Source organism: Syngnathus acus, chromosome 4 (assembly GCF_901709675.1).
Source record: "Syngnathus acus chromosome 4, fSynAcu1.2, whole genome shotgun sequence".
NCBI lineage: Eukaryota > Metazoa > Chordata > Actinopteri > Syngnathiformes > Syngnathidae > Syngnathus > Syngnathus acus.
The window spans coordinates 5,233,353-5,256,335 of NC_051090.1; the positions used below are offsets into that span (position 1 = coordinate 5,233,353).

General features: G+C 43.9%; 1 protein-coding gene across 5 annotated transcripts in view; it reads left to right on the top strand.

Annotated features, from left to right (window-relative positions):
• The window catches only part of celf5a (cugbp, Elav-like family member 5a), a 133,777-nt gene that overhangs the window by 71,850 nt on the left and 38,944 nt on the right, over positions 1 to 22,983 (top strand). For all 5 annotated transcript variants that reach the window (XM_037250381.1, XM_037250384.1, XM_037250383.1 and 2 more), the window contains exon 3: positions 4,354 to 4,402. In XM_037250381.1, the coding sequence (XP_037106276.1) occupies positions 4,354 to 4,402 (49 nt within the window). The remainder of the gene's footprint in view (positions 1 to 4,353; positions 4,403 to 22,983) is intronic.

The following is a 22,983-nucleotide window of genomic DNA, read 5'->3' on the forward strand; positions in this document are numbered from 1 at the left end:
CTACACAGAAGCAGCAAAGCGTTCCGTGACGAGAACTTTTTTACCCTAAGAGCCGTGACACGTTACTGTGTGTGCTGAGTCACGGGGTGCCACCTTCATGAAATCTTGATGAGAGCTGAGGTCTGCTGTCGCTGTAATGAGGACGGCCGCCGTCACACAGCTGGCCCCTTCGCAAGGGTGAAACGACAATAATACCATGGCGGGCTGCAAAGGTTTCTTTCTTCGAAGAACTTTAAGGCAAAAATAATATTAACGACTGTAGACCACGTTTTTGGTTCCTTTTCTAATTTCTGGAACCTGCAAAACCCAAAAAATTTGCCACTCGAACTACTTTTCAGAGACGCATAAAAACAGATCAGGACCATGGACAGCGCCCGGCAACAGAAGGGCTAATGGTCTTAATCGGGGACATGGTAGCGCTAATGGCGCTACGGATCGCACGTCTGCAATTTAGCGGTGGCCTTCTAATGCTAATTTGTGTACTACAAGAAGCCGTGTAGCAGATGGATATCAGCAGTTACGCTCCAAAAAGGAGCCATTCGCCGTTTGTAAATAGCAACACCTACTCAAATCAAATGACTCCATTTTTGTCTTCCAAAGTGCCCTTTCCGGAACGTAATCTCCGCTTTGCAATCACCCCAGAGGATGATGATTAACTTTACGGTTTCCTTCTTTTCTTTCCGGGGTGGCGACGGCATAGGCGGCGAACGGCGAGGGCCTGCAGGTGTCATTCCCAGTCAGCGATTCAAGTTCTAAATCCTGTTGGTTCTGATAGGAATCCCAAAAGCTTATAGCTAGCCATCTCCTTTGCGATGACTGGCGCCGCTTATCACAAGCGCCACACTGCTGCCGCCAGCACTTTTCTCAAACGTGGGATACATTTGAAATCACACATGGAGAGAAAACACAAACATATAGAGTGTGTGTACACGCTACGCTATCAGCGCTAACATTTTATCCTTCCGTGGACCATTTGATGAGTATTTTATTTTCTGACACATTTCTGGAAAAAAATTGCTACATGACTCCCTCGTGGCCCGTTTCCTCCTCCTGTCAGATTTACGGGAGGACAGTCACCCCTAAGCAGTCGCCGGAATCAATGATTGGATGTATTAATTCTATCAGCAGCAGCAAGGGCCCAGTCAGAAGGGGGCTGTTTACGTCCCCTGTTACCGAGCAACGCGGCAACATAAGCTTTGATGGCCCACTAAATGCATTAATGATCCCAAGACAAGCATTACTTCGTATTAAAGCTGAGTGAAAGCCGGCAGACATCATGCATATTGGATGTTTACTTTATTGCAAATACTGTAAGTGCCATCGACTTTTACTATGAGAAGTCGTTACTGAATTTGAAACTTGCGTCTCCTCCCTAATGACTTGTTGCAGTGAGAATGGAGCCTCATATTCCCATTTTTCAAATTGTCAAATTTCTGAACAAAGGCTTTGATTGTGACGGGCTTTGGTGATTCTCTCCCCCCCCCCCGTCCGTCTCACACACGTTGTCAGCCGATGTCTCGTCTCCTGTCTGATTAGCACTTCCAGCTGTCTCGTCCTTGTCAGCGCCGCCGTGTTTGCCATGTCCAGTCGTGCTAGCTTGCGCGTTTACCCACCTGTGCCTTATTCTCACCGGCCATTTCCCTAACTCCTGTTGTTTCCTTTATTCTTATTTAGCTTCATCAATAATTTGTCAGCATCCTAAACAATATAATAGGATAAGCCAATTTTAATTTGTTGTTTTTCTGAAAGTATTTAAAAATGACATGCTAATGCTATTAGCCTAATTATTTTATTTTTTTCCAATATTGACTTTTTGGGCTTTTTTACGGAAACGCAGCCAATTTGTGGTTTTTACAGCCAGACAATTATTTGAGCCTCCAACTGGAGCCCGTTTCAAGTAAGCAACAACAAGCATGTATGTGCACACTACATTACGTCCAGTTGTCCCAAAGGGGTTTCCATCTCAGCCTTCATCTCAAACAGCAGCCCCGCTAGTGCTAAGAGCTTTAATTCAACTGACTGGAGGCTTAACTGAGCAAATGAGGCGGCTCAATAAGCCATATGGAATTATAGATTTTCCACAGGCCTGAAAGCAGCGCTACCTTGTGTAGCTGGAGTTTAAATCAAAACTTTTGAGTTAACTAAGACTGGTCACTCGTTTGAAAATAGTACTGTGAGTCATCATGGAGCTCATTAGATTCAAAATGAGTCATTTTTGCGTTGCTGTCAACATGGCTATGACTCATCGTATTATTTTTACTCCTTGTTTTTCAATGTAATGTATATTTTTGTCTCGCACATTCCGGTTGGCCCATATGCCCCACATTTTCTCGACTCTGGGTTCAAATCTCGGTGTAGCCCGCATCTCACCCTAAGCCAGCTGGGACGGGCTCCAGCTTATTTGCGCTTCAGAAAATGGATGAATGCAAGTTTTTGTCTTCCTTTTCAAACCTCAAGGTTATCCTCATACAAAGCCTTTGTAGTCAACCTGGAAAGAAACTTTTACTTGTTTTTCTATTTTTGTACTGAGCAGTAGTGTACAACTGCAGTGCGGCACCGACTGGATTTAAAAAAAAAATATATATATATATATATATATATATGCTTTCACGCTTGACTAAATATCACATTTTGGCAATATGTGTGAATTATTACATCCTAATGCATTTTTCATAATGTTGATGTCTGGAGTGTAAGCGTTTCACGCCGTTTATGCTTATGCTGAACTCATCGATAGATTAGCTTCAGATCAAGGCAGAGTTAAAGGTCATACAAAATGCAGCATAGAATCAGCAGGATTTAACAAACATTTATTCTGGATTTTTTTTGGGGGGGGGGGCATGGAACTAACCTAAGCGGCCGGTAATGGGCACATAAATAGGCCATTAAGAGCCGCCATGTTGGAGAGTGAACAGTAACTAGCGAACCACCTCCCACACACGGACAGGCGCCCCGCAGAGACGGCTGAGATCCTAGCACGGCGACGGATTTGGCCTCCTCCGACTCCACCGAGGCTTCTTTTGTCCGAGTGACATTTCAAAAGCAAATCCAAAGATTTGCAGATCGTCTCGAGGATGTTTTTTACTCCGGTTCAGAGGCGCTTTTGTCCGGGGTACCGAGAAGAACGAACACGAGGATCTTGAGGATCTTCAAACCCTCACAAGCATAACACCCCCCCCCCCCCCCTGTTTTCCTACAAAGACGTAGCCGCCGCTAGTTATTATTTACGACGGGTACATTTATGGAATAATTTCATCCAGGGAAGGTTACTCTCTTCCTCAAGGTGAAAATGGATACGTTTAGCACTTAATGAACAAGACTCAGGCCTCGCCTCCATATATCAGCATGTTATTAAGACATTTTAAAATCCCATTATGGTGTTTCTCCTTGAACATGTCATGCTTTTATTGGACTGCCCTGTCTTTAAATCTGACCTTATTTTTTATTTTTTTTTGGCTTGGTAACATAACATACTATACATTGAAGTTTTGTCATATGATTCGGAATTAGAAGAAGTCGGTGCATACATGCAAATAGTAGCTGGATAAAATTAGGTGTCATTAATGTCAATCTGGTTTTTTTTCCCCCCCCCCTCGGTCCTCACAGTAACATTTTGAAATGTTTAAGCCGACTTACAATATTGCCGGTGTCAACAACGCACGTCGGTCGTAATGGCTCGCTATTAAGGACACTTACGAGCCCGGAGTCTCTCGTTAATGTGTCTCTCTTCTCGTAGAAGCGAAGCGAGGTAAAATGATGTGTTTACGCACAGCTCACTATGACATCAAAGCATTTCCAGTGACATTTTTCATAAAGATGTGCAAATGGGCCAAATTAGCTGGCAATTTTCATCTTCCTACTATGACAGTTCAGTGAAATTAAGTGGAGAACTTTTGAAGTGTCACTCGCTAAACTAAAAGTTATTAAAGGGGAACTCAAATTCAAAATGGCCAACTTTTGCCACCTTTGGAACTTCAACAAATAACAAAACATGAGAGGCCAACAGTGTGACACAAAAGCCATCGCGACGGAGTCGTCTAATCCAGCCAATGCCATTCTTATCAGGGTCCAGTGGATTAGAGTGACCATAGAATCCTTCCCAGCCAGACAGACACTCTCGAGCGGCCCAAGGGCCCCCCGATCGATCGGCCCGGATTGATCCTCCTCAGGCTCGTCCTGATGCCGGATTCACCTTTATTAGCGCCGCTTCTTCTCTTCCCCACTCAATCACCGCTTCGAGATCGCCTTGCAGGCTCTCCAGCTAGCTTTGGTGGACAACAAATTGTGTCAATGACACTTTGAGCTGTATTTTAAAGATGTTATTAATATGGATTTAATTGTCTTTCTCTACAGATGACTCGCCCGATCCAGGTGAAACCGGCCGACAGCGAGAGCCGTGGAGGTAATGGGCTATTTTTTTTGGTCTCTTTTTGTTGTTGTGTGGTTGGTTGAGCAGAATTAGTCAACAAAAGGGAGCACGAGTTGAAGTGGTGAGTTCAAGTGCATGCCGTAAACAAGGAACAGAGCGCTCAAGTGGATTGTGATGTGATTACACCATGCAAAGTGTTGTGTGCTTATGTTCCGGGTAGCTAAGCAACGTATTTTTTTTCAATTTGCCGTTTCTCTGTATTTGCTTTCACCTGGCATGAACATATCAGCGCTATGTGGAATTATTTCGAAATGTGTTTCCACAAATAAAAGCTGTCGTTAAGTCAATTAACGCCCCTGGATAGGATTTATGGAAATAGTTTAATTCAAAGATGCCGCAGGTGGGTGTTGACACTTTGCTGACAAATTAGAATTGTTCGGCTCATCTGTTTGACATTCAAGCCCGTTTTCCTCATCTGAGTTTTTCTGGATAATTCCTGTCATGCTTTGATCTAGTTTGCTATCAATATACACATTTTGTTTACTGAATGTAAGTCGGTTATATTGTAACTAAATCCTTATCTGGCAAATTGAAAAGATGAGGAGGAAAAAAACATCCCTATTTTACACCAGCCAAAATGGAATTCGTCATCTTTCTGTGGCTGTTCATGCATTTATAAAAAAAAAAAATAAACCTATTTTTTTTAAGGATTTTTTTAGTCGTAAAGAATGAAAGAGTCTCTTATTTCAGCGACGTAAAGCCACGATGGGAATCTTCACCCAACCGCTCTCTTCCTGTTCCCGATGCCAAGCGCATTATTATCGCGGCTTTGTGAATTAGGTGATGATTAAGCTCACTATAGTGAAGTTATGGCCGCGTGAGGTGCCCCGTTAAAACCTTCGCGCCGCTCGGCTGGTGTGCGTAAACCGTGCGGAGGGACGAAAACTTGGAACGTGTTCGACTGCTTGGCAAACAATCAATAAATTTACAGGGCGCTTGCCAAGATCCTCATTACTCGGGTTTAATTCTGTCGCCTTTGATCGTTCCTGTTTTAAAAAAAAAAAAAGGAACAATCTTTCGGCGCTCCGAGGGAGAACCGAGAGGTTTGGAAGCGGGGAAAAGGAGGCGGGGTATAAAATCGCAAGCCATGCCAAGCGCATCCAGCTGCCACGCAGCACTTCTGAGGTTCTTTACCTCCGAACCTCGGCCGATTCGCTGTGAATTAGGATGGCTTGGCAGCGGGCACTTGGCCGGCTGTCAAACGAGGCTTCAAAGAACGGGACAACCCGGTAGAGAGTTGCTGGGAAGGCCAATAAAGCTCACAGAGAAACTGCCTGGGTTGCTCGCTCGCTTCCTTACCTTCACTCAGCGTGTAATAGGAGTGATTAGACAAGCCAAAGATTGATGTCCCCTATAGCTCCATCGATTTAGCCATTGTGCTGCTCTGTGTCCACATTAACAATGACACTCAGCTGCCTCTTTACTCGCTCGCCAGACGCCGCTTTGAGAGTTCCCACGACGCGCCGGCCGGTCAGTCAGTACGGTGTCCACTTACTGACCGGAGAAGGGGTGACCTGAGGGTTGCACATCATTTTAAATGAGCAAGTCAGAGTGGCGCAGAAGGGACCATCAACTCCGAGTTATCTTATTTCCAACGCTAACGAGCTGCCGACTTCTAAAATCTTGCGTTCTTATTTCGACGTGGTAGGTCAGGAGGCAAGGATTTTATAGTTGGAGGATTTTTGTGTGGTTTCTTTTTCACTTTCTGATTCTAAGGTAGTGTTGAATTAATTACCTCCTCTGTGCACTTGAGGGAGAGGCAGCAGGTATCGAGGCAGTCTGGCTCGCTCTCTCCGGGCCGCTCTTCTGGTCCAATAGGGGCAACCTATCCCTCAGTGCATCACCTTGTACTAATTAGTGCCTTAATCTCATTAAGGGGAGGAAAGTTGAGCTCACCTTCATTAGGGAAGACCTTTCCACTGTGTTTTTTTTATACCTGCTGGACTTTAGCTCCTCCAGGACGTCTCAGAAGACCACACAGACCACAACGTTACTTTGCTCAGCCGTGAAAGTTAAACAGCTTGTCGCCAGGCATCAAATAGGACCAACAAATAGGTTCTTAGGATGAAAGTGAAATTCTTCGAACAAAGTCCCTTTAATATTTCATCACCCCGAGACATTTGATTCAAACAGAGCTGTTTTTATTCCGGGGGATCCCCCTCGGCTTTCCCTTAATCTGACACCAAAAAAACAAACTGGCGAAGCACGAGTGCCTTGTCTCGAGCAAAATCAAAGAGAAACTGTACGCTAGAGTAAATTCATCCAAACACTCTGTCAGCCCCCGCTGTTGCTTAACAAAGACACACTGCGAAATGAATATTAATGGCCAATCACTTAGCTAATCTAGCAGAACAACAGACGTTTCACATTGAGCCGCCATGTTTGCGTACGATGATGCCAACCATCCAGGGGGGCACTGTTGTTGTTTGGGTGGCCTCGGGCGGGGCGGGGCGGGGAGGAGGCAACAGGGACCCGCCTCGCCCCTTTTCTCCTCAGACGGACATGAGCTAGATTGATTTTCCATCACACGTGGCGCTGACAACTGGCACTGCTGATATTTCAGTTTTGAAGGGCTGCTCAGAGCCTCCTCAGGGTTCGCCGTCCTCACCCTGGAGAAATCAGCTCGGGCTGCTTTGATTTCCCGCCTTAAACGCTTTGCTTTCAGCTATCGCTATCCCACCTCGTCCTTGCGTCGAGACCTTTTGATTAGATTGTCTTGTTTTCACTTCTTGTTTTCAGCCGGACAGTTTCTCTTATCTTGCAAATGTCATGTGATCAAAATATGGCAGATAATGGCGACCTCCAATGCATGGCAAAAGAAGCTAGCAGTGTGTGTTACACTTGAAGGTTATCTGAGCTTTGCTAAGTCAAGAAACATCAACACTAACTAGAGACTTGATGTTAGCTTGTTGTTGATCTCAACTACCTCTCACTGTCTTTCTGAAACGTTGGGGCAGATGTCCTCAAGAGTCTTCGGAATAGAACGCAATGTTGATTCTTGAGAGTCAAAGTGTTTGAATCGTTAGCTCTCTTTTTTAAGACATGGAAAAGATAGCTTGTGACCTAAAATTGAACCTCAGCCTTCTGTCCCCACAGATATTGAGTCAGATGATAAATGATGGTCTTAGACAGTCTGAAAAGAAAAAAAAAGTGAAATAAAATCGCTACTAGTGATGTTTGAAGGGTTCATCCTCATCCAGACAAGGAAAGTAGCGTGTGGATCTCAGCTACCTTTCTCTTGCTCATATTTAATTCAAAATGATCAAGATTTGATGTCTTGCTGAGCACAGCCAGAGCCACAACCCACTGAGGTGGCCCGGATTAGAAACCAGCGTTGGCAGGCCCGCCACCCACAAACATACCGTACGTTCACATTCAGACAAATGGGAATAATAAAACCGAGTATCTGTTTTAAGTTTTGCAAGCCAAGCGGCAGCGTTGTACTTTTTGTGTGTTTACGCCAAGCGAAGGACAATGAATTGTTTTCTTTCGAGTTCACCGAGATGTGACGAAAGAATGAGAGAGAGAGAAGCAGAGCACCATCTGATAAGTTAAAATGGAGAGCGAGGAAACTGGAAAAAAAAAAAAAAAGCACCGGGCAAAATGCTCGACTGCTGTTCCGCGCTCTGTTTTTTTTTTGATGATGAATTTATCTGGCATAAAAAACAACAGAGTGGTCCATGTATTAAACATCAGTGGTGTTCTTCTTTCTTAGAGAGACAAAGCTCAGTAATGAACCAGGCAGGAGGGCCTCTAAGCTCCACTGATCTTCCCACCGGTGGAGAGGGGTAGTTAGACAAAGAAAAAAAAAAAAACGGGAAAGACAGATTGGCGAAAGTAGAGAGGCGAAGGAAGAGAATTTGTTCCGAGACACTGAGGTTGAGAAAGATGGAGAGGGAAAATAAAGCAGAGAAAAGTGTGGTAAGCGTGGGCAAAAAAAAAAAAAAAAAAAAAAAAAAAAAAAGCAAAATGCTGAACAGGAGTTCTTCTCCCTTTGGGCACAAGAAAACTATAGATTACCAGTCACAATGTGCTTGGCTGGGCACAAATGGAGAGATTCCAGATAACAGGGAGCATGTTCAGAGGTTGTTGGGATCAGGCTGAGCTAATCCTAACGCTAAGGCAGGCAGGCGGCCCCTTCCATCCAAATCCCCTCTGATGTTCACAGAAACAATATTCAAACAGGAACAGAACAGTCTGATAACTCCAACGAATTGTTCCGTGACGTTCGGGTCATTCAATCCCCTAAAATTATCTTGGATAGGCTCCAGATTATCTGTGACCCTAATGTGGATAAGAAGGATAGAAAATAGATAACTGGGAGGGTGGATATGTTATTTATATATGACTTTTTTTGTGTTGTTGAAGAAGTTACCGCTGATCTAAAATTGTGGAGGAGCAGCCGAGCAATTTTTATGCTATCTTAAATGCTAACTTTGTGTGCGCTATCGCTCAGTCACTTTAATTCAAATGGTGATGTCGTAACACGGACAAGGTTGTTTTTAATGTTAAGCACATTCTATTCATTGGCATTCAAACGCATTAGGCTTGTAAACAAATGCACATTTACCATTTTACGTTCTTATTTACCACATTGGCCTTAAAGTAAATTGCATTTTACAACTGTAGCTAAAGCCCTGAAGGTAGTGGGAAAAACTTGAAGCTATAAGAGAAGTCATTTGAGTTAAAATAAAGTTGCGAGTCTTTCATGTGTCTTGTCGAGAGGGGGTTGCAGGTGAAGTACCGTAGATGTAAAATCAGGAGAGCGGCCGGGATGATGAAATCATTTCTGCAGGGATGTGCGCGGCTCCCGAGGCTAAGATTGTGCTGAGGCTGTAAGAGTTATGCAGAGTCAGTGGAAGGAGTCGTGCGGCATTCGCTAATACACCGGCGAGGTGGAGATCAATTAGCCTTATCTAACAAACTACTAATGATAATGCCAACGCCAAACTTGCTGACGCCACCAAGAACAACAAGAGAAAGCAGAGTGATGATGTCATGAGTTTAGTAAGTGGTTAGGTGCAGTGTTCTAGACTAATTCTATTTTTTCCCGTGAGAGAAACATCAAAAGTAGGACAAAGTCTGCTCAGTAATGCCGATTGATGCTCAAGTTTAGGAAGTAATGTGAAATTAATTCATTTGGAGTAGGCCGCCAAACTTTCCTGACCTCTCAGTTCATTTTTATTCATGTTATGCTAGCTATTATGTTTTAATTTACTTGCTAATATGAATTCCTAGAATCTTTACGTGATGTTGACGCACACAGCCGAAAACGAGACACTATAAATCGGCAATGCTAATGGACTATGCGTAGGAGGAGGTGCATTGTCAGGGTGTAGGCATAGCTAGCTAGCTAGCTAGCTAGCACGACATAATTGCCCCAGATAACCTCTGGAAGCTTCATAAGATGTCACTTGATGAAATCCAGTAAAGAAAAGAGCCATTTTGAAATTTTAAACTTCCTGATTTTTTTCGTAAGATATGTTTTCATAATGCGCAGATGTTGCCATTATGGTTTATCTCTTCCGCATTTGCTTATAAATAGGACCGCATAAATAAATGCAGCAAAAGACAAAACACATTCTCTGTGACAGTTCTCTCGTGGATCAGCAAAGGTTACCCTTGTACACAGAAACGAAAGGTCAGGAATCATGTTTAGATGTGCTGCTGCCGGGTGGTAACTCCAGTTTGGAGCAGGAACGCAAGCCGCCCTGCAAGGAAGCTGCCACACGGGGCAGATAGTAGCGCCGGACGGGCCGGCTGGAAGGAAGCGAGGCGAAGGTTATCCACTCAGGCGCTGCTTCTCAGCCCCTCCGCTGTCACCCTTAATAACACCCTCTCCCTTATCACCCCGACAATCACCTTGAGAAACAAACTCCTCCTTCAAAGAAGACGGCGGCGGGATGAGACGATGGGCAGTGCGGGCCGGCTCGTCCCGTTGTTTTCATTACAGCCGTCCCCATCTCTTTGGGGACAAACACTGTGGATCAATTTGGGGCTCAATTCTGGTCACTTTATCATTCTATTTTTTTTTTCCCTCGCTGTCTTCTTCTTGAACCCCTTAAACACGGTAAAGAACTGAATTGATGCGCAGCAGTTGTGACAACAAAGGATGCCGCTATTCTGCACCGTGCACCTCGGTGCGCGTTTGTGAAATGGTTTTGAAAAACAGCCGATGATGGAAGTGTATTCTGTGTGTGTGTGTTCTCTTTTGGCTGATTGGAGCCGACCTGGAGGAGGTCAAATAACGGCTCTGATTGGACGTCGTGGCCCGGGCAACGTCTGCCAAATCACCGCAATCACCCGTTTGTGCCTTCTCGCTGCTTAATGACTCAGTGCACTCCATAAGAAAGTAGAGTGGTCATCAAATAGTGACACACACACACACACACGCACACACACACACACACACACGGTCAGATCACTGCAGGCCTTAGACCAGGAGCAGTCTAATTGTTAATTAGTCGGAACAAAGATTGCAGAAAAGCCACATGCTGCTTCACCTAGACGTTCTCTGATCACATGCAATTTCCATTCCGGGATTTTTGTTTTTTTTTGTTTTTTATTTCCTGTGTAATTTTAGCAGAACAGACTTACAATGTCGTTGACGTTAAAATGTAGCATACGATCGTCGCTAACATCTAAATCTGTTAACTACGTGTTTTGTTTCCACGCCAAACAGATGGGTAATTGCATATTTTCAGAATGTTAGGCGGGCCCAGCGGATTGTGTCTGATCCGCTCTGGGCAGAATTCACTGGCCTAATTGTGAGACCTTTGCCCACTGCGCTCCATGTGGAAAGAACATGTCCCGAGTGTTCACGGCGAGAGGCCAAAGTGCATCAAGAGCGCAGCTTCCCACTAAAGCTGACAAGAGATGACAACAACAAAAAAATCCTGCAAACTGCATGTTTTAATGCACAAAAATAAGCTCTTAGCTGGATTGTTGTTGTGTTGTGCAGGCTGTTAGATCACACAACAAAGTGTTTTGGAACATAGATAATGACGAAAAAAAAAATTGCTTTCACCTCAGGGTATGCACAGAAATAAACATCTCGTTCTGCTACCGGCGCCCAACGTATGCATGCTCCGTCGTCGCTTTTTATTTTTCCAAAGCGCCACTATGCAATCACTCTCAAAATAGTCGAGGGGGGTAGGGGGTTATGGAATATCGCAACGTGACGACTCCAGGTGGATGCAAATGCCAAAATATAAAATCCAAATTTTACCCTTTAGGGCTATGTGGAAGGCAGAATAAGATGGTGGTGCGTTTATGTGATGCAGCTCTAAACTAGATGCAGGAGCAGAGAATAGAACATATTTGAATTGTATTTGAATATCATTAACCCGGCTGGTTTAGTCCTGACAACAAATTTCATCCAGGAGCAGAAATGAAAACAATAGTTACATTTAAATAAAATGGAAGGTTCTGGTTAAAGCTTAAATGCCAATGCCATTGAATTACGGTGTTTATTTTAAAAACATAACAATTTAATAATAAAATAAATTTTAAAATAAATTTAATAATACAATTTAATAATTTGAATTAATAGAAAGACATAATGGAAATTTTAAAATAAATTTAATAATAAAATACATTTTAATAACTTGAATTCATAGAAAGACATAAAGGAAATGTGACTTTAATTGAATTCACATATTTTATTCTTTGGGGCGACAAGGTCAATTGCTGAAAGTCAACACTGGTGTCATTTTTATTTGTCAAATCTGGCTAGCTGTCAGCCAAAGTAGACGGGGCGAGACGTAGCGTGTGGTGGCATCTGATGCGCCATTAGTGTGAGTGTGTGTTAGAGTGGTGCTCACTCTAACTTATTTTGCAAGAACCACACGGGAGACAGTAGTTTGCCCTTTGACACCTGCAGGTGGAGAGTCCATTCGTCGCCGTGCGTACAGCGATGATCGAATGGAGGTCTGACTCTCGCCTCCTGCATGAGCATTTTTATTAAGAGAAACAGGGTGGGGGTGACAGTGGACTGGATAGGGAAGAGAAAACCCTTGACCTCTAGTCAAAGCATAGCAGGGGATGTTTTACGACATTGTGTAGGATGGGACAAGCTAGGTAATTTATTACTGGTTACACACCAACGTAAGCATAAAACTAATCTAGCTAGGTTATTTATTACTGGTTACATACATTCCAACATAATCATACGATCAAGATAGTTTGGAAAACCCTGACAGTGTGTGTTGTGGGGACATCAATGCTGCTTGGGTAAGCACCAAATGGAGGCTTTGAAATTAGGCCCGACCACGTCTCACCTGCAGCCGGCATCTCACCTGTGGGGACGACAAATAGCGCCACGCTTACGCCTTTGTGATCAGCCACCCGCCCACTCGTCACACTCTCATCTTTCGGCCCATCCGCCTGTCAAACGAGCGCAGGGGTAATGGCGGGTGAATTTGCCCTTCCGTGGCTGAAGACAAATCGATTGGAACCGTCAAAGTGTCGCGAATGAAGGGCAAAAGCGTTGCGTATTATTTTAGCATTTCCTATTAAATACATCAAATATGTTGGAAGCTAATTCTGTAACATGTATGGGAAAAATCTCTTCAATAACATGAAATATTTTCTGTTGCATTCAAAATCTCTTGCTAACCCAAACAGCAGCACCAACAATAACTAAAATACGATGACAGTTGAATCAAAACCGATTAATCGGTCGCACCATCGATATTTTTGTTTCTCCATGAAGACTGTGTGGCCTACACTCATATACATACATCTAAAGTCAATTCCTAAGGAATATATTTTCCCGACTTTTTTCTTGATGTCATCTCAAAGAGTCTTTGAAGAGCGTGTGAAGATGATTGGCAACTGCATCCCATTGCACAAGCAGACAATGGTGCATCTCGGGAGCTTGTGGTCACCGTCCCAACACTGATTGCCACTTGAACATGAAGAGGAGCCCCATGCTAAAACACAAAGGTAGCTAGCCCGGGTTGCGTTCGCCAATAAGGCTTCAAACGACCTCCCGGTTGCCGGAACTGCGACCTGACACCAATTTTCTAGAAGCTGAACTTCAAAGCGGCCTTTGATTGGGAGGATATTGGATGAGATCTGAGGGAGTGAACTTGGCTCTGGCTTTTTGATTCTGTCTATCTACACGAGGACTGTTATTATTAAAAACGTACATTTTTCAGTGCAATTTGGCCTTTTGACATTGTGTGTTTCACGTAAATGAAAAAAAACAGACGTAACTGTTAGCGATAGATTTAGACCTGGAAAAAAAATGGGGCTGTTTTTGTTAGTAGGTCAATCAAGTCGCATTTTTTTGCATAAGTCCGCAAATGACCGTTTTATGGCCTCTGGTGAGCTAAAATAAAATTAGGTAATTGCGACCGTACACAATAGAAATAAATAAAACTGCAACCATTTTTATTTTTGCTTTAAATGGAAGGAGCTTCTTGCAAGGGCAATTTGGTCTTGTGATTCTGATGAGGTCTCTCAATCTATGTTGGGTTGTGCTCGCCCCCCCCCCCTCTGAAAAGGAGTCAGACATCAGGAAGAGCAAGTAATGACAGGTGGAACATGTTTATTCCTGGCCTGTCAGGCGGGCGGGCAACCGGCCAGCCTCTTGTGGGTGTAATGAAGGCATGCAAGGCTATCATATGTTATTATCCTTCTTAATACCGAGTTCTTCCAATTTTCGAAAAAATTACATTTTTTTTTGCCTGATCGACTTCAGTTCCAGTCAGTTCCCAAATATGGTCGGTTTCCTCCCAAAGTGATTTCGAACGACATCTTCCTCATCTTTTTTTTTTAACCCCATTATATCAAACACAGAAGAGCGGCTCGTTTTCAGGTTGCTCTCCTTGGACACTTTTCATACTTCACGCTGTGCACTTCTAACAGAAAACATTAATATGAATCGTCATGAAAGAGGGATTTCCAACAGCCCTTCCCACTTTTGTCGCACGGGCTCATCAAAGTGCGTGCGATTGCACGGCACTAATGCGTGCTTTGCCTGGTAACTCTCTTATTAATGTCTTCATAGCTCACAAGGAGGGCAAATTGCTTATTTCTCCGCATGTGACGCAAGAGTAGAAAATGGAAAAAAAAAAGCTTTATCTAGGTGACATTATCAACCGAGGTGACCACACTGGCTTCAGGCAGAGGATCTGCTCGCATTTTGACATTCCGATTTCCGATTGGACGCTGCATTTTCCCCCACTTCACTAACCTTTCCCCTTTACATTCACCTAAAGGGCAAACATAGCTCAGGGGAAGTGCACTACCTTCACTGCACCACGTGACCTGGACCTTGCAACATCTCGTTCCTTTTGCGTTTTCACGTCTTCATCCGTGACCACCCCTTCTGACCTCCTCTTTCGCGAACGATCGAAAGAAACTGTCGTCAACAAAGAGCCTCGCTGCTGTACACGGCACGGTTCAGAGGCTCACCTCAAAATATGAGAATGTTTTTTTGTAGGCACGCTACACAAAGCGCTGGAGTTAAATATCGTGTGTTAAATATCATGTATGTTCGTTTCGGTCTTGTGACATTTCGAAGTATGCAAAACGGAAAGCGATATGCTGACCTTTCAACGAAAGAAAGCTGGGTGTTTTTTAATCATACGAAATACAATTTCGATTCATTAGGGCCGTGTAACCTTTGATTAACAAATGGGAAAAAATGAGTCAACCAAGGCAAGACAGCTGATGGCGGCCGTTCGGTTCTCACCACATACACAATGAATGGGTTGATGGACAGCAAGGCTAAGTGCAGTGTGAAAAGGGTCAAATAAGAAAAAATATGTAACGGAGGCAGTGCTTGATTTCCTAATTAATTAGATTTTATAATTGGATTTTTTCACCACTACTTTGTACATTATGTGAGGCAAATCATGGTTCAATTATATTTACTTATATTTATCTTATTTTTATATTTATCTTTATTATATTTATTTATTTTTGTTCCCTATCAATTCAAAAAATATTTTTGTTGCATTTTGGACTGGAATAGGCAAAAAAAATGGTGAAAAGATTGTTTTTCAACGGACAGTGAAAACCTCCACGCTTCACAATTACTGATAGCCATAAGATTTTATTGCTTTCGCGCTCGCTCTGCAATTAAATATAATCATCTTTTAAGCCAGCGCGGTAAATACAAATTGACAGTCGTAAACGAGCATTTTAAATAACGAGAGTCAATGCTTCTTCCTGCTAATCACAATTTCCCGTCATTGGCCAACTCAACGGGTATTCTTATGGATTAACGGAATTTTTGTCAGTATTGGCAGAACGCCCACGGAATTGTTTATCCATCGAGCGGTTTAGTAGCGGACAGGCATGTACGAGTGTGTTTTAGTCGACGCTGTAATGGTGGCCGGTTTGTGATGAGACTGATGTAGAGTGGGGGCGAGACCATGTGGTCTGCACTGAGTGCTTTGGACACAGAAAGCAGGACCCAGCTGGTTCCAAGAGTGAGCCGCTCAGTGGCCGGCCAAGTCGCCCCCGCCGCTTGCCAAACACAACCACACACACACACTGTGCAAGCTTGGAGAAAGATGAACACAAAAGCTATATTTTCGGTTCGAACTTCTGAAAGGTCCCCAAGTGAGCTGTAGCATGCCGAAGAGTATGTCCAAGCTTTGTACATTCAATTCCTTCAGCTAAGATTAGGCCATCGAACTCCAACAAAGAGTCCAACATCCCTGAATGCAACATGGGTGAAAGGAGGAGGGAGAGAAAAAAAAAAAAATCAAAATGTTATTTAGTTGGCAGGCAGGTGCAGGCCCTGCAAATTATATATTGCCACAGGTCTTATTGATTTTCTCTTGTTTTTCTGTCTGCTAACACATTGTTAGAAGAAAGTCGGCGCTGCGGACTCACACAAATTGTTTTGTAAAGTCAAAGAAAAAAAAGATGGTTACAGAAGTTGCCAATTTTTTTAAATTCATTTATGAGTGCGTGTGAAGAAAATCTGGATTGCTTGGACTGCTTTGTTTATACCGACCAGCCCATTAATTCTTTTTTTTTTTTGCAATCTGAAGTGCATCTCAACATGACGTGCAGTCCGAATTATCAGCGGCAAAATATATGTATGCCCTGGATGGAGGCGAGGCGCACTGCAGGCGGTTCTGCTGCTTATCTGAATGGATGCAACGTGGACGGAATGATGAGCTCAGCACCTGCCTCCACTTGCATGAACATTCGGACTACCCCCCCTCCGTAAAGCGTTTTCTCTCTCGCTCTCTCTTGCAAATAGTGCAAAGGTTAAGCCTCACCGGCGGCTGGCAGGAAGTAGATGGAGGACAACAAGGACTCTTGGAGGAATTTCTAATTTACTTGGAAGGGAAATTGAGCTTGTTCTCCTCATTTCGGCAGATCGGTAAAACCCGTGAGCCCACCTGACTGTGAGCTACCCGGTTCCGCTGTTAGAGTGGCAGCTTGGCATCCGGGGGGTGGTAATTGGCCGGACGGGGCTTCGGCAGGCTTAGGCACCCCGCTGGCACAACAAGGTCCCCCCCCCCCCCGTCCTCGTGAGGCAGTCGAGCGCAGCCATGCCGCCTTCAAAGCCTGCCGACGAACCGGGGATGGCAGAAACTGTTGTCCCAAGGGACCCAGGGGGGGGGTTGCTGGTCATTACCCAAGAACTCGTGTGCTGGGATGAGGTTGGATCCTAGACCTCTGGGAGAGACCCCCTCCCGTCATCTGTCAGTCCTTCAATCTCAGAGTGCGTATTTCCAACTTCCTCACCTCGGCCCCTTGAGGGCTTGTGTGCCAAAATCCACAAAAGACACTTCAGGGCTGAGTTCAGGATGTTGTGGGTATGTTGATGAATCAAGGAATGAGTTTATTTGTGAAGATTTGACTAACCCGTGACCTGTGAACTCTTTTAAAACTTTAAAACATTTTTAATTACTATGCCTGTGTACCTTTGTGTGCCAGTCACTGGCGTAGCTAGAGGAGGGCCGCAAGGGCACTGCCCCCTCAAAAAATATGATAGATTTTGGAATGTTTTCCAATTATTCCGGGAATTCTTTTCCACATTTACATCTGTCCCCTATGGTTTGAGAAAAAACAAATGTTTTGGAGACGCCCTGACATTATTGTCAGTTGGCATCTGGCGTTGTTGTCAGTATAAGACAGAAAAAGCATTTGTAATCAGTGTACGATACAATAGTAGAAAGTATTGCGCTCAAAAATACACAAGTCCAGGAGGCCGGAATAAATCCTGAACCGCAGGGTATTTTGTTCTTCCTATTATTTAATATGACCCCATGCATCAAGAATACATAATTTATTGCCTACTTCAATATGTATGCATGTGGTTGGAGAGATGCCGGATTGGAGCACACCACATGCATATCGAGAGGGTGACCCAAAAGGCCAGGGCAACTGAAACGTGCTTTCGCACTCACAATAATTTTGCACGCAGGAGAGGAAACTTTTTTTTTCCCCCCGCTCTGCATTTTCCTCCAGTAGCTTTGTATGCGTTGTTAAGTGGGACTGATGGAAGCGGCATGGCCATTACTCACCGCGTCGCCCGGCTAATTTCTTTGCTCTTACAAGTACAAAGATGTCAAGCGGGAGCAGCAGCCTTACCTTGGCTCCCCCCCTCCCCCAAGGGACCATTAATCCTCTCGGCTGGTGTCGTCCCCGCTGTAGCGCTGTGCTCTCCCACAAAATGCTGCTCCAAGCCCTTTTTCTCACCCCCCCGCACACCCCAGTTCTATTTATTTTGGTTCCGAGTCAGCACCCAACCACAACGCTGTTCGATTGCGATGGAAAACAACTCTGGAAATGTGTAAAATCAAGAATGAGACGCTGGACGGACAAAGTAGAAAGTCAGGAAAGTTTTTAAAAGACAGTTTTGTGTTTTAGTGCTTGACAAGGTTTTTAATGTGATTTTGGTGCAATTACAATCAATTAAATGATTGCTAAATGTAGATCACAATTAGGTGGTTAAATTTGCTTGCTGTGATGTAAGATTTTCGAATAGACGTTACTATAGCGCTTGAAAAGTGCGTCCGTTTAAAAGCAGGAATGCAGTTAACCGATTGTTAAGCTAACGTTAGCCTCGTCTGATTAAAACAGACTTGCATACATTACAAAACTTCACATTCAGCACTCATGAGTACATCGTCTGCTCTTAAAAAAAAGAAAGATTAGCTCTCACTTACTGGAGATACCAATTCTGCATAACGCTACAATATTTCCCGCATGCCAAACGCACCATTCCGTCCCCTTTACGGCTCCCATTTTTGCTTGTGTGATCAATAATAATTGACTCTGTGTTCAATGCTACTGTAGTAAGTCGGCTATCTGCCTGCTAATGCTCGCGGCTGCTCCCTTGAGTGGCATTAAGGTGTTTTTTATGTAAACGGATGTCAGGGAAGGTGTGTATGCAGACACACCCACACAGCGCACAGCCACCGAAGCGTCGGATACATTATTGATAAGCAACTAATTACGCGTGTTGCAATTTCAGCTGACCTTTCCTGGGAACATCCTGGATCATTATAAGTCGCATTCACTCTCTCGCTCACTCATTTGCAAAGGTAATCTGCAGTTCACCTCCCTCGTTTCCGAAGCTTCCACGCTCGATCCGCCCATTGACAAACACGCGCTGTACTTTTCTAAGGAAATAGAAAAAGAGGTAGATGGAGAGGGAATAGAATGGGAACATACGGGTGAGTTTAAGTTTAATATCAGATTTGAGGTGTGGTTGGGTTTCTCAGTCTGGCAGTAGTTTATTATTAGATCATTTTGATAAAGTACGCCGGGGTTACGGGAAGGGTGGGAATCACAGAGCAAGTTCCGATGCAAACCAAGCACTTTTGGAAGTGGAGTGAGAAAACAGGTAAGCGGTGAGGAGTAAAGTTCAAGAAAGCAAGCTCAGCGTAAATGGTGAAGGAAAATGTGTTAAATCTGTTTACAGCAGTTAATTTTAGTTTCAGACTAAATCTGCTCCATATGCTCACAGTTGTACTTTTTTTATAACATGATTTGTTTTAAAAGTTCCGACTTTGGCCCTTTTGAGTCAAGTAACACTCGTGTCAAGTTCTCAACGCCACGCAAGGACACTTTGACTCCAAAATGATAACCCGCGTCTGTCAAAGAGTCATGTACCCGAAAATGTCGGACAGGTCACATTCTCCAAATGATGTTTGTGAAAGGGAAAATGGACGATCAGTCGATTTGGCGTCTGAAGAATAACCTTGATGGAGCAACTAGCTTCCTTGCAGACCTCAGAGTTTACTTTCGGAAGAAGTCACCCTTCAAGCAAACACAAAGATGGTGTCAGCAAAATAACAGATTATTCTCTTTGTGTTTTTTTTTTTTAATTATTATTCTCGCCAAATCTGATCCAAATTCACTCGCGACTCGTGTGTGTTTGTGTTCCGCCTTGTGATGTAAAGATGTCGTGTCCTTTGACCCCTGCCCGTTGATAAGTTACTACGAGCGAGATGAATGCGACGGGGTTGCCGGGCCGAGCGCGGTCCTCTCCCATCTGTCTCGGAGTCTGCCATCCCGTCTCGTAAGCGGCGGGCGGGAGGTAATTGGCTTCAATGTTCTCACCGCGGGATCCCCCCAGATTGAGAGCTTCATTATATCATAGTGTGTTGTGACTATGGTAAACTTGGAGTTGGAATACCTTGAATTTCTGAATCTCAGAATTCTAACAGTGACAAAATGAGTGACTGACTTTCAGTCTTTGTTGACACTTGTAAATAATCGAAAAGCCCTCAGAGGGTTAAAAGCATCTGTCTTCCGGTATAAACAAGCGCTCGGAGTGGAGCACAAGCACTCGCCGTTCCCTTGGCAAATCCATCAATTAGCCGCAGATGTGATCTGCATTTCAGATTAGGGCAATTAAAGCATGTTGGGAAAACGGGCTAATCTGCTCTCCGATAGGCCGCACACTTTTCAATTTGCTTTCCAACCCGGAACGAGGATTTGGAGCTTATCGAGAGACCGGCGCTAGTATCCAAACATCCGTCCGGTTGTGAGCAGAAGTTTAGACACTCATTGTGGCCATAGATGTAATTTATTATGCAATTTACATTTTAAAAAAACAAGCATATTTCGATAATGTCTTTTAACTGGAAAAGCCGAACTACCTTTTCATTGGCGGCCATGATTGACCGCAGTTGGTACTTTATTCTTCCGAGCATGAAAAGGATTTGTTTGACAGCATTTATTGGATGGACCCATTCTCAGGACAATGGAAAGTCTAAAGGAAGTGTGAAGTGAAGATCTCAAAAGGAGATTTGTAGCTTTAGGCAAGTTACAGGAAGTTTCTAGTCTGTTGCTGTACTGCGCAAAGTGGATTAATGAAGAAAGAAGGCTACTTTTAAATTCACTAAATTCGGCTCTTATCGGCATTTACGGGGTTATTTTGCAAAGCAGATGCGATGGGAGTGAGGTATCTGAAAGCATTGGTACACACCATGCTGCGCTTTTGTGTGTGAGACCGGCCTTTGTCGGATTGTGTTTGCTTTGCTGAAGGACGTTGCACCTCTGGAACCCTGCGAAAGAATGAAAAACTCATTTTGAAGATGGAGACTAGTCAATCACGCGCTATTTATTCTGCTCCCATGGAGTGACATCTCCCCTGCCAGGCGAACAACGGCTTCTGGAGTTCACTTCAGTCTCAGCTCAAATAAATTCATAACTTTGTCAAAAAAAAAAGTGTTGGAAGTGACATTATGTCTAGGTAAAGGTCATGGTAGATTTTTCTTCCAAGTGTATAACTGTAGAATTGTTCACCTTGAGACCTTGTGCATGGAAGCACATATGCTAACTCAAACCTTGGACAACTCAATCGGGCAGGGGTTGTCAACCGGTGGTCCGCGGCCTGGTAGTGGTCCATGGCGGTATTGCAGGTGGTCCGCGAAATTGGAAATAGAAAATAATTGTAACATTTTTAAAAATAAAATCGATTTATTATTTAGACTTGATTTATTTTACCCATCCAAATTACGCATGTCAAATGTAGCTTATGTACTTCTTCTGAAAGCAAACTCGCTGAGGATGACTCAACAGCTCCTCTGTTGGTTTCATCCAAGTACTACACGCCGTTTGCATTTTCCCCCACTACTTTAATTATGCCCATTTCTTTGACACTGTATTTGTCTAGCGTAAACGCTCTCATTATTTTCCACATTGGAACGCGGTAGAAAGCGGGTGAGGGTCGGTTCATGTAAAACGTGTTTTATGCTGCGCGGTTCATGTCACGACTTGTGTCTGGCAGATGGCGGGAACAGTTAGGGATCTCATTAGATCAACCAAGCGGCTATGCCTTGTTGCGAAACCTTTCATTTAGAGCTTCGGCGTTGGAGTAGCGCTCGCTCACCCTGCTGGTCAAAGTCAAGAGAGGGTCGAGTAAAAAAAAATGTTTTTAAACAAGTGTTTGTGTGTTGGTGTCTTAAATGTGGTATTAGCCTGGAGTCTTCATATCGATGCGTGTTGGTTCCTCCGCCCGTGCTAATGTGCTTGTGTAGGCGTGATGAGTGATGCATCCTTGCTGAGCATAGCAAACAGGATTGCAATGGTCACGGAGCACATTTTGTACCATTTGCCTTGTAATTAGCTGGAAATTGTTCAGCGCAAATGCACTACAAGCGTGGGAACATGACAAAAAAAAAAAAAATTGGGAGGAATAATCCAGTGCAAATGATGACAGTAGGCTTCTTTTTTTCTTCCCAAAGTGCCTTCATGTTAACACTTATTTTATTTGTATTATCTTTAATGACATAGAGGCTAAATGGAGCGTAGAGGGAACTGATTAGCAGCACCCCGTAGCATAGCAGCCCCGAGTCAATATGGGTGTTTTATGGCTTTTTAAAGGGCATTTAAATTCATTTTTATATATGGTTGGAGGCATATGGCTGCTAATCACCGAACGTTGCTGAGCGAGAGCACCGCTTTGCCTTAAATGCTAATCCAGGCAACCAAAACGAGTTCTCAACATGATCTTTCTTAACCAGTATCACTTGAGCGCAGTGTTTTCGTTTTATGTGTGTGTGCACCCCCCTATTTCAGCTTTCATCAGAGGAACACTGGATGAAAGGGTCTGTGAACGTTCCAAAAGTTTCAGCGCATCAGTGGGTAACAAACGCGTGACGAGAAGTTTGATCTTTCAAAGGCGGTGAGAGCGTAGCCCGGGTGCCTTTGCCCTCGCAGTGTTGGATGGAGTTAAGTTGTTGTGAGCATTACTGATCAACACCTTAGGAAAGCAATCGACAGAACTATTATGCGGCGTGATTGAGCACGGCAGCCCGTGCCCACAGCCCCTTTGCGAGATTGCACTTTGGCAACAGAAAAGGGAGCTATTTACGGGGTTGCAGGAAGGGTGGGGGTACAACCACCTCAGAAGTAGCTCGGGTAGCCCGAGGGTGCCAAATACTTGAAAATAAACTCCTGGTTTCTTTGATGTGAGGGCGCACCAAATCTAAAAAAGGCATTTGAAGTAGTGCTGCATTTAAGCCAAGGACAAGTCGAGATTGTCTCTTTGAGTTGAAGGTGGGGGAGATGTGCAGGGGGAGGTTAAATAAAAAATCAACAAATATCTGACTTTGTGAAGC